This window comes from Python bivittatus, unplaced genomic scaffold (assembly GCF_059951505.1).
Source record: "Python bivittatus isolate LINGU-HERP-01145 unplaced genomic scaffold, Pbiv_v1 ctg000480_np1212, whole genome shotgun sequence".
NCBI lineage: Eukaryota > Metazoa > Chordata > Lepidosauria > Squamata > Pythonidae > Python > Python bivittatus.
This window is the reverse complement of record NW_028277075.1, coordinates 9,256,330-9,270,407: the sequence shown is the minus strand read 5'-3', so window position 1 is coordinate 9,270,407 and position 14,078 is coordinate 9,256,330. Positions and strand designations below refer to the sequence as shown.

The window sequence follows — 14,078 nt, the reverse complement described above, 5'->3', positions numbered from 1 at the left end:
CTCTATGGCATTTCTGGGGAGGGGGCGGGGGGACGGAAGGAACCTCTGCCGGTGACGGAAGTCGGGAGGCGGCGCGGTACCGGCGCTTCTAGTAGCTTCCAGGCGCGAGGAGGCAGCGCTCGGCTCGACGGGGGCGGACGCGGCGGTGGCTGTTTCTTCGGGGCGCCGATGGCCAAGTGGGGAGAAGGGGACCCGCGCTGGATCGTGGAGCAGCGCGCGGATGCCACCAACGTCAATAACTGGCACTGGTGGGTGAGAGAGAGAGGGAGGGAGGGCGCTGCGGGGCGGCCACTGTGGATCCCCGCTGCGGTAGCGTCAACCCCGAGGCACGAGGGCCGGGCACTCCCCCTTCCAGCTGCCCCGGGGTCCCTTCTGCCTGCCCCAGGCGCTTCACCCGGGGTTCCTCAGCGTCCCTCTCTTCCTGGCGTTTTCTCCGCAGGAACCTTGGCCGGGATCCGCTGGGGCTTGCTCCCAAGGACGTGCGCGATTTGCAAGGATTGACAGTATCCAGAAAAGCGAGAAGTCGGGGCGAAGGGGGGGCGGGGGCAGAGAAAGCCACCTGACCGGGGTACTTGCTTCTGTGCCTTTTCTTTTATTGCACTGAATTACAGTATTTCTCTTGTCGGAAACAGAAGTAGGCTACTTTCTCAAAAGTGTGGAAAGCTCCTTTAATAGCATTTACCTGCACAAGCCAGTAGAAGGTTTTTCCTGGCATAGAAATAAATGCTATTTGCAGATGTATCAAGCTGCTTTTAAATTCAGGGGAGCAGGGGCTAGTTGGGTGCATGTATGTCTGTGTTGGCAGCTGTACTGGGCATAAGAATGCAGGTATGCACTAGGTTCATTTTTTCTGTTTCCAGGGCCCATATACAGCACCAAACATCAGCAAGCATGAAGACAAGTTATGGCAGAAATTTTACTACTTTTTAGATTCTGCATATGCATGCAAAATGCCTTGTCAGGCTTTTATTTTCATGTCATACTGTATTGTGATATGCATGGCCTTTTAAAATCATTTTAGGCTATTCTTTTGACAGATTTGCACACTTACTAGCTATAAATATGTTATGTGGATGAAGATAAATTGTTCTCTGTAGTATTATGAGTTTGATATTATCTAGAGAAAACAGTTTGAAGACAAGGAAAGGACATATTTCACACATTAATATGAAATTAATTACATAATTTAGAAAATTAAAAATTAACTGCTTACAGCAGAAGCAGAAGGCTAGTTCATTAGGGGATAGGGCCTGTGTGTCTTAGGACCTTAGGATGTTTACGGATCTTTCTGTAAGACAAGAACCACCTTCCTAGATGATAATCATCTGGTACAATATTCTGTGGCCAGAAAATGCTGTGCAAATCAAGCTAATAATTTTACTGCAGATTAATCCATTGTTGATTGGCCAATCTTCATAACTATGCAAAACCTCTTTGTACAGTTATAGTCTATATGCCAGGTGCTAGTAACAAAGAGAATAGCTGTTGTCATCATACTGTGTAAGTTTATCAAGAGCCACTTTTGGAGATAGAATATTGAATTATGCGAATCTTCGATTAATTGTGATCTGGTTTAAGAAGGACATTCTTTTATTGCCAAAAAAAAGATACTTGAAAATTCTATAGATGCCGAATGGCTATCCACAACTAGTTGGCCTTCCACATCAACTTTCATGTCAGAGGTTCAGATTTTGACCTTTTCTAACAAGTGGTGGCAACACCAAGCAAAATCTGATTGATCTTAAAAAAGGCTAGGCTATGTTTATACTTGAAAGGTTAGACCATGAGGAAATCTCATGTGTATAGACTAAACCCCAGAAAAAACCAGTGGCAAGCTCTTTCTCATTGTTGCCAAGGAAACAACATAGGATGTGTCCATGAGTCACTAGGAGTTAAGCTCAACCAAAATGAGACTTTATGTCTACCTGCTCACATGTCATTGTAATCCAAATAATGACTATGCAAATTTGGCTCATTTAGCTTCTCTTACTAGCGGCAGAGCCTAAATCATGAAAGGTTTACTTATAATAATATGTGAACCAATATGTGAACCTTATTCCCATCCTAGCAAGCAAGAGACAGAAAGCTGTCATGTGTTCTTGGCTTTCAGTTATTTCTTGTTTGGAGAAGACAGAGTAGGTATCAGGTTCACAGCATGCAATAAACAAACTTCAGAAGAAGCTTCTGCAGTTTGTTTAATGTTCCTGCTAATAGGAGGAGCCAAATCTTTGAGCATTATGTACCATAAAACAGAATTTTTGGAAAGCCCTTACTGTGACTTGCAGCACTTCCAGCATATAGTGAAAAATGAATTTTGAATATGTTGGCAGCTTTAACTGATCACCTGACTATTGGCAAAGAACAAAATATGCAATATTTTCAAGTGTTGCCATGCATTAGGTTGCTTGGTTAAAAATGCTTTTTTGCAATGTAAAAAAAGACTATTATGTTACATTATTTAGGGACAGCAGTAGAATGATCACAACCATATAGGTTCCATGCAATATGGCTATAGGTGCTGGCTGCATTGCCACTGGGATCTTTAGTCCAGCTGGTTTAGCTCGTCATGAAATGCAGACTGTAATCCATCTTTAGATAAGTAGAAACATGAACACTACTGGCATTATCATGAGGAACAGTTATTTCTTGAGCTGCAGGAAATCTTAAAAGAGAAAGGAGTGAGACAACTGATTTCTTAACTTAGAAAATCACCAGTGAAATTATACCATAGGAGATGCTAAGTGATATAGAGTCTTGTCCTGTATATTTTGAGCCTGGTTGTCATTGTCAAGTTTAGTCCCAGGGAAGAAGAGTGTACTTCTCTAGAACCATTGAGGGTTAGTAGCTGTTTTTTCTATTTTTTTCCTGCCCCAGTATTAAGATAGGGAAGAAAGGTGATACAGGTGAACCAGCAGCTCAATCTGCAGAGGTGAGCAAGTTACAAACTCCTGGTATAGATTCAGCTGAAATACACACCACTGCATGTTTAAGCAAATACTACCTGAAAGGAGATATGTAAAGTTCTGAGCATTAGTTTTTATTATATATGAGCATACATGCATAGTGTTTACTATTGCGCTTTTTCATTTTAAGTTTTTTCCCCCTCTTAGGACCGAAAGAGATGCATCGAACTGGTCCTCCGAGAAGCTGAAAACACTGTTTCTGGCTGTTAGAGTAGAGAATGCGGAGGGGACTTGTGAAGTGACAGAAGTGAGCAAATTAGATGGGGAAGCCTCCATCAACAATCGCAAAGGAAAACTGATTTTCTTCTATGAATGGAACATCAAGTTGGCTTGGAAAGGCGAGTTGCTGCTTTGTTTTTATACAAGAAGACAAATATTGTGAATACTAGATATTATCACAAATCTGAATCTCTGAAGTGTTTTCGAAGAAACACAAAGGGGATTGAAACATTTATTATACTTCCATTTCTAGAATGCCAAAACCTGTCAAAATTTGTTGGGAAAGTGAAATTGAACCATGATTTTAATTTAAATTATTGTTGCTTATAGGTACCTCAAAATCAGGTGTAAAATATAAAGGACATGTGGAAATTCCCAATCTTTCAGATGAAAATGATATTGATGAAATTGAGGTAAGCATGTGATATTTCTCAGAGCTATTTCATTGGAAAGAAATTGCAGATCTGAATATTGTTGTTTCTGAAGGAGGATTGTGGTTCCCCTTAATTTCTCTGCTGGACTTTTTCTTTTTCTTTTCTTTTCTTTTCTTTTCTTTTCTTTTCTTTTCTTTTCTTTTCTTTTCTTTTCTTTTCTTTTCTTTTCTTTGTCATAAATTCAAAGGTGTGCACAAAACAGGAAATATATTTTGTTCTATTGCATTCTGGAAGTTTTGCCAAACTGTTCTGGATTAGCCACAATTTGAGAGAAACAAAACCTGGAATTGCCGGAGGTTGAGTCATGGCAACTGGACTTCTTTTCTTGTTGGTTAGAGATGTTTCGCTAATTGTCCAAGTGCCTTCTTGGACAAGTAGTGAAACGTCTCTAACCAACAAGAAAAGAAGTCCAGTTGCAATGACTCAACCTCCAGACCATTCCACCTGGATGACTGAGAATCTTCATAAACAAAACCTGGAATGTTTATATTGTCCCAGGATTCAGCTAAAACAACATCTGAAGGGATCCCAGAGTGGTTGTACAGGGCAAGTAAGGCAAGGCTGATGTGGGTCACCTTCCTTGTCCCCTCAGCAACTCCAAGAATGGCATACCCCCCCAACTTTCCAGTGCTTTTATTTCTTTCCCTCATCTGCTGCTATCAATATACTTGGCTTTTTCCTGTTCCTATTCCCTCTGTCTAACACACACAGATCTGAACTACTGCCTGGAACAAAAGCAATTCATACTCTGTCCAGAGCAAAACTTCCAAAACACAGTTTCAGTTTGGGCCCAGACCACTTAGTATGTGCAGTCATATGCACAGGGTGGTTCATGTATGGAATATTTTACATATTGCTTCTGATAATACAAAGGCATAAACTATTTTGATATTTTCTGAAGAAATTATTTTATGAAGCAGTACAATATATGGTATATGTGGTAAAAGCAGACATGCTCTGTTGAGACAATATGTCTTTTTTCCCTTCTATTCTTAGATCAATGTTAGTCTTGCAAAAGATGAACCAGATACAAACCTGCTACTGTTGATGAGGCAAGAAGGTGTAAAGCAGATCAGCAATGCTATGGAAACTTATATCAGCACTCTTAAAACAGGTACAAATAAAGCCCAAGGAACAATAGAGGCTTTCTTTTGAACGGTTAGCTTTTAAATGAAGGATATAATGCACGTTCAGTATTCATCTTTGCATGGGACAATCTCTGAAATATTGGAGGTTTATCTGTGGTCCTTTATGTCCTTTTTGTATCTTGATTGGATTACCGTAACGTGTGAGGACACCTGAAAGAACAGGAACAAAATGCCACTGTCATATTAACATAGAAATTGTGAATATGAGTCAGGATGCTTGCTTTGTAGTTTTCCCACAAAGGGCATCAATTATTTGTGTTCAGTGTTATTGAAATCAAACAGAAAAATTGGTGTTTTGGCCATAATTCTAGACAGATCAAGTTTGAAAACTGATTTCCTGTCTGGACTTAGCATTCGTTGATGCTATTAAGAGAAGAAGAATGGATATAGGAACTAAGTGGTTTTATATGTAAATTATAAGAGAATCTGAGGTTATGTTATTGGTCAGAACATCCCTTGTAGCCTTCAGAAGCTGAAAAAGTAAAAAATGATTGGAGGTGTGACCTCTGGATATGGAAAGATTGCCTATCCCTGTCAGACACCGTCTAACAGTCCCAGTGGTTCTGCAGTTATTCTAAGTTGAGATCAGGCTGGTGTGTACTTGTTTTTAAACATCTTGTCACTTGTATAATAGCTTTCTGAATGCCAGTTCTTAATATTTTTCAGAATTTACCCAAGGCATGATTTTGCCTACAGTAAATGGTGAACAGTCAGAACCACAGCATCATTCTGTGCGTAAAACAGACGAGCATAAGGTAAGCTTTAGGAGTATCCAGTTTGAAATAATATGTGTTTAGAAAGTCCGGACAAAACTGTTTTAAAGGATATTTCTTGAATGCTACTCAAAAGGCAGAAGACTTCTTTGCATATTAAATAGTGTAGTATGAAGTTGTCCTGAGCTTTAAAGATTGCATTTAGGAATATATATATTCTGTGACTTGAATTATTCAAATTATGTAGCCAATGCAAAAGATGGGCTATCTTTGTTAGATAATTTTGCTATCATATATAGCTTGGTGTCAGGGACTGGTGGGTTCCAGCCAGGAGCAAGATTAGCTGAGGTTCATACCTTTGCTGCCACCACAGTTGCAGGTAATGCAGCAATTAGCTTTATCTGGAGAAGATTTTGGATGGTTATAGTTCAGGAGCAATCAAGAGGCATTTTAATTGTGTGATGTGTGATACTGTTTTAGGTCACTGAACAGGTTGCTGGCAACACTTCTGCATCTAAATCGGTAGGAGTTAAGATTCCTACCTGCAAGATAAATTTGAAGGATATTTTCCTGACATCCCCAGAGGAACTCTATAGAGTGTTCGTTACCCAAGAGGTAGGTTAGTACAGGCTCTTTGCGGATGTTCTGTGCTTTCTCTTGCCTAATATATTTATATAGGCTTTTCAGTATGATTTTGATAAGAAATGTGTCTTCAGGTTGTCTGTCATCAACCTCCTTCCCCCCCCCCCCGGGGTATCCTACTTACTGTTAGGGAGCAGTGATTAAGTTGTTATAACAGAGGTGGCCTAGGCCTCCAGAATATTCCAAGAAAAAGAGCCAGTTTGCTTCTTCTCAGCTTTATATTGTCTCACAGCAAAAAGTCCTGATTTCAAGCACCTTCTTCTTGGAGATAAGCACCCTTTCCCTGATTTGAAAATGGCATGAGAAGTAAGAGGTGCTGCTGTTTCCTTCATCTGAGAAACTCCTCTAATCTTTTCCAAACTTATCAGTGAGAGATAGTAGATAATCCCATACCTGAAAATTGGAAAGTTAATAGACTGTTATGTTGCTTTTTTGTAGATGGTCCAAGCTTTTACTCACTCACCTGCTGTTGTGGAGGCTGACAAAGGAGGAAAATTTCAGCTGCTAAATGGGAGTGTCACTGGCAAGTTCATTGAACTAGTAAGTTCACTACTAATGATGGGTCCTTTGTATGTTGTTTGGGAATTGGATAGTCCCTTTCCTTTGGACAATGATCTCTTTGCCCACATGATATCACCTAGAGCATAAATAGTATGAATAAAAGCTAGTGTAGGTATGTTAAATAATTAGCATATGTTAATTGCAATAAAGCAACCCATAAATTTGACAGCCTGTGAGAAGACTATATGAGACAAGCTGAAAGCAAGGGTAGAGAAAGAGGGCCAAGTGGGGCAGGAAATCAGAAGAATTTTACAGTCTATGAGAAATTTAATACATTCAGTTTCATGAGAGATGGGGAATCAAATTCCATTCAGTTTGATAAGAAAGATGAGGGGTGAGTTCAGAGAAACACAAGGGAAGCAAGGAATTTTGAGAAGAGATTAATGGAGCATATATAGAGTGGACTGAAAAATGAAAATAGAAGGATGTGGCATGAAGGCTTCCGGCCATAGCAAAGAAGGAGAAAAATTTCTTGTTAAAGCAAAAAAAAAAAAAAAAAGCAAGAGATTTAAAAGATGAAACAATATATTCACACACACGTTTCACCCATGCTAAGAGGTAGTGCTTGAGCCCATTGAAGAGCACACTTAGCTTGGAAATAGAGAGCAAAGAGAAAGAGGTGGTTTTCTTGGAAAGAAAGGGGTAAAAGGATTTCAGGTTGAGGGGGGGAGAAACAAGTACCTTTCTGGGCAGTGCTAGACTATTTGCTGTTGGTTATGCTGTTGTTCCATACAATTGCTGTTGTATGGAGTTATGCAAGAAGATGCAGGATCCCAGGTGAAATAGAGAGTGTTTGGAAAGGGACATTATGCTGAATTAAAGGGGACAAGCCCGAGAGAAACTGAAGAAGTTGCCTCCATTGAGAGAAAGGAAGAAGGTGGAAAAGAAATACAGGTGAAAATAAAATGGGGAAAGGGAAGGTGGCATAATAAGAGAATGTTAGGAAGAAACAGAGAATGGGTTTTGCCAGGTAGGTTCCTGGCTTGAACAAAGAGTTGCAAAGAAGTTAATTGCCAGCTTTGGCTTCTTCAAAAGGACTAACCCAGAATTTATGGCTCAGATACATTCTGATGCAGTTATCCTTCTGCTTAGTCTTTTCAGGGTTTTATCAGGGTTCAACAGTCTTTGCCCAGCTTTAGAGCCACGTAGCTGTCACTTGATTTAGTATTGTTTTATTCCCTAATGCTACCAGCTGAGCATGGGGTTCTCTAGGGCCACCCGAATTCTCTCACAGTTTAAGGGGCCTTTAAAAGCCACCCAGATTTACCAGCATGCCTGCTGCTGCGAGCTTTATTGTAAAAGTCAAAGGCTTGCTGCAAACCATGGCTTGGCCTCATTTCTTGAGTAGAACAGTGAGACTGCGCAAACATTGGCAAGTAAGGGGAGGAGGAAGAAGTTTATGGAAGAAGGTAGCAACTTAAGGAGCAGCTTGTTTTGATCCTATAAACCATGTTTACATCTGAACCAGACTGTGTCTTTGGGGAAATAAACTAGGGTAGTTTTATAGGCATCAAAAATCCTGAAAACATTCGGGAACATGAGCAAAGGAGAAAAAGCATGTTTGTTTATCCAGATCTGGTGACTAGAGGGAGGGGTCATTGTCAAGGGAAGTCTAGTGGACTGCAGCAAGTTTTAGATGCCTCTGATTTCAATAAAGACAAAGCAGGATGTGCTTTTATTAAGCAGTGGAAAGCAAGGGATTTCAATCCTGGTGCAGCTTTACTTTACTGGGCAATCTGAGAGTGACAGGTTACCTTTTCTAAGGGAAGTGCTCTGCTTAGGTGTTGCATGGCCCTAGCAAGTAAACACCTCATAGACACTTTATAGTAGGTGCAGATATTTGACTTTCACCTAGATAACACTGGCTTTCCGATCAAGTCTCTCCCCTTCTTTTGGTATCCACATGAAAATTTCCTTGGTAGATAAATTCTCTTTCTTTTTTAGGTTTCTGCAAAGCAGATTGCTATGAAATGGAGATTTAAGTCCTGGCCAGAGGGTAAGCTATTTGGCTGCAAATACCACAACAAAAGAAGTCTAAGAGGAGATGGTAGGTTGCAGATAAAGCTATCCTGAATGTGAGATAGCAAAAAAAGTGCAAGCCTCACAAGCCTTGGCTCTGATAAATGCTCTATTCCTTGGTGGAGAGATTCCTGTATCAGCTGCAGCTGGTAATCTCTCTCATCATAATTAAATATTGACCGCTCTAAGGTCTAAGCATCTCACAAGTTTTTTTAGGTGTTTTTCTGGAGGTAGACTTCTGCAACCATGTTACCAACTCAGTGTGTGGTTAGTTTTCCTGTATTTCTCAAGATGATGCTACATGACTGATGTGGAATTTATTTGGCTCTCTTAGGACACTTTGCAACTATTACATTGACCTTCACCGACAAGGGTGGTGAAACAGAAGTCTGCCTAGAAGGGAAGGGCATCCCAGCCAGTGAAGAAGAGAGAACAAAAGAGGGCTGGCAACGTTATTACTTTGAGGGCATTAAACAGACGTTTGGCTATGGAGCCCGATTGTTTTAACGCTGGCTACTGCGGAGTCTCTACCCAAAGATTCTGCCATGTGAACTGATTCGCTTCTTGTCTGTTCCTTTCTTATCCTCTGTTTCACTATTGTGACAAGCAGGAGGGCCCTGAAGGCCACTGAGCAGCACCAATTCCAACCCTTCCCTGCCTGTGCAGGTCTCCTACTTCATGGGTTTCAAAGGTAGATTCTCATAAATGTACATATACCTGTATTGCTAAATAAACATAACTTAAAAGAAGAGGTACCAGCTCTCTTATCTGAGTAGAGAGATCAAAGAGCTTTTAAGCAAAGAGCAGAAGAGTTCAGACTCATCATGGATAGAGAGGATCTTAATTCAGAAGGTATCTGAAACTTGAGGGGATTTAACTAATGGGAACAGAAGCATTATATTTAAGATGCATCATAGTGTAAGGACATCTTTTTATTTTTATTTTTCAAAAATTGCTGCACCACTACCAGCAGAGAGGTTAATGGCAAGAGCGTTCTAAACTGTTGTTGTTGAAATGTCATGCCTAGTAACTGATGTGCTCTCACAGCCACATTATCTTTCTATTGGCCTATTCTCTGAGAGTGGGCCCTTATATTAGAAAACCGCACTACCCAAGAAAATTCCATGTAGCGCCCTCAAAAGTTTGAATGTGCACAATAGCACTTAGAGTATATTGGAATCCAGAACAGATTGTATAAAACAGAAGGGAGCACATCTGATTAAAACCAGCATTCATTTTTAAAGTTTTGATACCTTAAATCTTTAGCTTTGAGAGTACAATTTTATTCTAGGAAGAGACTTTCTTGGAGGCAAATGTGACTTTCTTTGTTCAAAATATATTTCAACATTACTACTGAGACCAATAAACAGATTATAACACGTTAATTATACCTACAGATCTGAGGTTTCTTCAGAATAGGAAATCTAAGTTCTTGCTTGCACTATAACCTGAATCTCTTTGGGACTAGGTGGCAGTTGTACATTTAGAATTTGTTTTTAAAAGTCACGCTTGATGGCTTTGTTATTTATTTATTTTTTTGGTGAGAGATTAGAAGGGAAAAAAGATAAAATGAGCAGCAATATTATACTGCTTGCTATGTAAGCAAGAGTCTGGAATAACTCTTTTATTTAGTCTTTCCTTGAATGTCTTTTTCTGTGGCAGTCACGCCTCAAGAAAATGCAAACTTAGCCTTTCTTTTAATCTAATTTGTTTACTTGTGAGGCATGTTTGATCCTGAATTCAAGAAGAAATTTATACAGTGACTTTTATAATCCAATACAGCCAAACTCTGATAAGGAAAGTGTGTGTCATTTAGAAGTAAGCTGTTGCTTCTGAATTCTCATGCAACACATCTCATTACTCCAAAATACCTCAGTGTTTCTTTATTAATCTTTCTGTTTTGACATTGAAAATGGTTGTTTGATTTTTATAAAGTGTTGGTCCTGATGGAAAGCAGCAATTGGCCTCAGAGTTTAGGTTTTCAGATGCCCACATGATGGCAGCAGGGCCTAGTATATCATAGCTTGAGTTTATATTAATGTATGCTTAATGCTGCCAGTTTCCTGAAACAGCTACAATGGGTCTAGTTTTGCTTATGCTGTTACATTTTGACAGAATACATCAGTGGACTAAAAAGGAGAGTGCAGGGTTTTAGAAGTTTAAAATCACTACCTTGAAAATCAATTTGCCGCCATTATGTAGGCACGTCATCCCTGCTTCTGCTGCCAACTGACAACACTGCCCAGATGTAAATCCTATGCATGTGAATAATATGACAGCTGGTTTTGTGAGATACATACAATTACTGCAGTAGATTCCTATTAAGACTCTTGTAGTTAAAGTCTCACTGCTGAGACTGCAGTGTCTCTAAACCCAGTTCTCTGAAGTATGTTTAACAGGAAAACTAGTTTGAAGTTTTCCCAGAGTGTATTAAGACATGTATGATAGTGCATTAATTTTTGTTCCAGGCTTTGGGGGCGGGGGTGGGGATTTTATATCTCAAAGTAATGCAGATGCCCCAAAACTGGTAATTGCTGAGAAAACAAATTTTTTTGTTGGAAAAAAAGAATTTAACTTCATAACAAAAACACCCAGAGCCAAGATGAATGATCTAGATTATATGTGAGGGATGTTATGAAAAATCAAGGAGAAATGTGTTATCTCTAATATTTGCTTAAAATGAGCAAGACTTGTTTGTGCATGTACACATATTTAAAGTATTAATACAGAATGTCAAGAGATTCTGCAGTTTGACCCTTGTCCTGTATATAACCATTGGTTTAGACTATTGAAGGAATTACGGTATCAGAGAAGCAGCAAATGAAAATGGTTCTCTTAACGTAGCAGTTCTCAAACTAAATAATGCCACCTCCTAAAATGATAAATGAATTTGTGCAAATCTCCTCAGTTAAACTAATTATTGCATTGCAACTAGGTTTGGGTAAGAAATAACCCACTGATTAAAATATACATAATTTTCATTGCACTTTTGGTTTTATCTACATTACTTTACTGTCAGATTGGTCATCATCAATTTTCGTCTTACCATTCAACAAAATCTTTTCCATTTTGAAGGGCTAGACATAAAAAATACTGAAGTTCACTAGTGCATATACTTCTACAATCCTCTGTATCCTGGCGTTGCTAGGCTTGGTGGATTATTTTGACAGAAGGGAAAACACTCAGGTTTAACCATCTCTAAACTTACTCTGGGCTGTTCTTGCCTCATCTTTGTGAGTCCACTGTGGGCTTGCCATGCATAGTAGGAGCACAGTCAATACTCAGTCCAAGCTTTGCTTTCTGCTTTGCTTGATCAGCTTTAAAAACGTTTTGCAACCCCTGGGGAGTTGCTGCTCAGAGTTTGAGAAGCCTGTTTTAAGTTTCTAACTGCAGAGGCTTTGCTGAATTTGGGGACAAAGGCCTATCTTGGTGGAAAAATAGAAAAGTTAACAGCCTGGAAGCACTTAGTAAATAAATTGCCCTAGAAACCCATCATGTCACTTGAGAATATTTTAAGCCACGTTATTTCTGTATAGCCAATGAGGCACCCTGTGGGATCATAAAGCAAATGCTGAGGCATGCTGTATTTGTAGATATATAAAAACTACAAAGAAGACCTTTTCTCCAGGCAGTCTCCCCAGTTATTCAGAGGAGGAGGGTTCCCCCTCTGAAGAAGGTACAATATTGCCCTGACAATTCAACTAATCCTTTCTGTTGTTTGGCCAATTTGCAACTTCTAGGAGGAATGTAGCTGTCAAATTAGAGTTCTTGAAAAGGCCAGAAAGCTCTTTGATTTTCTTTACTCAAAAACTCTGAGGGAAAGGCACAGGTCAGGGCTGGGTGATGTGAGTCTGTCTTAGGAGAACAAGTTCCAAGCCCAGGAAATCAGTTCTATTGTGAATACAGCAGTGCTATCTTTTCCATTCTGGTTTTCTAAAGATGAATTGAACAGGAGGGCAGAAAATGGAACCCACAAGTCTCCTCAATCCACAATGGCATTTGGAGTCAGCCACCACTGAGCTGATTTACCAGACAAAATTAGGAGCAGATGAATCAACAAGAAAAGGTTCCTTAACCCACAGTGATGCTACTGCAGCTATAATGTGCTTCACAAAACAACCATAGCCTTTGTACAATGCTACGATTATGGCTTATTCAGCAAACTCTAGTGTGATGTGTGAAGTCTGCCATTGCCTTCTCTGTAGTAACAACTACAATTTGTTACTATCAATTTGATTTTTTCACTGTTTATTCATAATCTCTTTGATCTTCAACTTTATTCATGTGTACTCTTGCTTTCACAAGAGCTGTATCAAATTCCTAAGGCAAAAATACAGATAGCAATGCTGCATTTCTTTATTGCTACGCTGATATCTTGATATGGTTTGGTTCAGTTGACTAATCATTTTTTTTATTTATTTATTTTCTGCACAAATGACATAACAAGGGCAAGACTGTTATAGGAACTGTAACAGTGGGGGATGGGGGAACAGCTATAAAATTTGGAGCTTTCCACAATCAGCTAGAGAGAAACTAATAGCCTGGAGAAGGTCCCATTACAGCCTTTCTACAAAGACTCAGTCACATGTAAATCAGCTGAATACCATTACCCCATACTCTCCAGAGGCAACTTTTTGAGAAGCGCCTGGTTTATGGACAAGGTTTGGGTTTCTTTTCTGGGTCTGTCATCAAACTTTTCAGTAGCACCCTGTTGTTTAAATACACACCCTCTCCCAAGCAGCTGGATCTTGCTTTATAGCCTTACAGAGAACTTTGAAATCTGATGCTGGCTACATTTAGATGCTGGCTCACACTCTTTGCTTGGTCCCAATGGGGAGTGCTTTGCATTCTTAACTGAAGGCGCCCCATGGGGCTGACCTACTCTCATTGACAGACTAAGCTTGGCTCAGCTTCAAATGCTTGTCCCTGTGCATGGCTGCAGTCCAGCTGTGAGAGTAACCTGATTGAAGACAAACTGGCGAGGAGTGTGGCTTTCATGCAAGCCTGCAGCAAAAGGCCAGCTGGATTCCTGTAGCAAAACAAATGAAAGACTTTCCTAATACAAACTGTTTCCAGCTAGTAAAAGCCATTGGCAGTGCTCCATACATGCACACAGACATCTGTATGTCTGTTATTGGCTTCTTGGAATATCATAACCATAAAACGTGCTAAGAAGAGGGACTGTATTTATCTTTGATGATGGATATTATAAAGATAGATTTCGGAGGCTCACTGTTGTCCAACACAATTGTAGGACAGTAGACTGACACGGAATGCTAGCTGATAATAGCAGTATCATGAATTCTATAAATTATAGAACTGGGATGGGCAACCCTAGGCCATATGAAGGCTCCTAGTATCACTCTTGGGCACCTGAAA

At 39.8% G+C, this 14,078-nt stretch overlaps 1 protein-coding gene across 1 annotated transcript; it reads left to right on the top strand.

The window, feature by feature from the left end:
* Positions 1–27: 27 nt before the first annotated feature.
* Positions 28–9,448, top strand: AHSA1 (activator of HSP90 ATPase activity 1). The gene is made up of 9 exons (XM_007431337.3): positions 28–248; positions 3,111–3,301; positions 3,513–3,595; positions 4,613–4,730; positions 5,431–5,519; positions 5,958–6,092; positions 6,558–6,659; positions 8,625–8,676; positions 9,034–9,448. The coding sequence occupies exons 1-9, from the start codon at positions 169–171 to the stop codon at positions 9,204–9,206; spliced, it is 1,023 nt and encodes a 340-aa protein (XP_007431399.1). The 5' UTR covers positions 28–168; the 3' UTR covers positions 9,207–9,448.
* Positions 9,449–14,078: the final 4,630 nt, after the last annotated feature.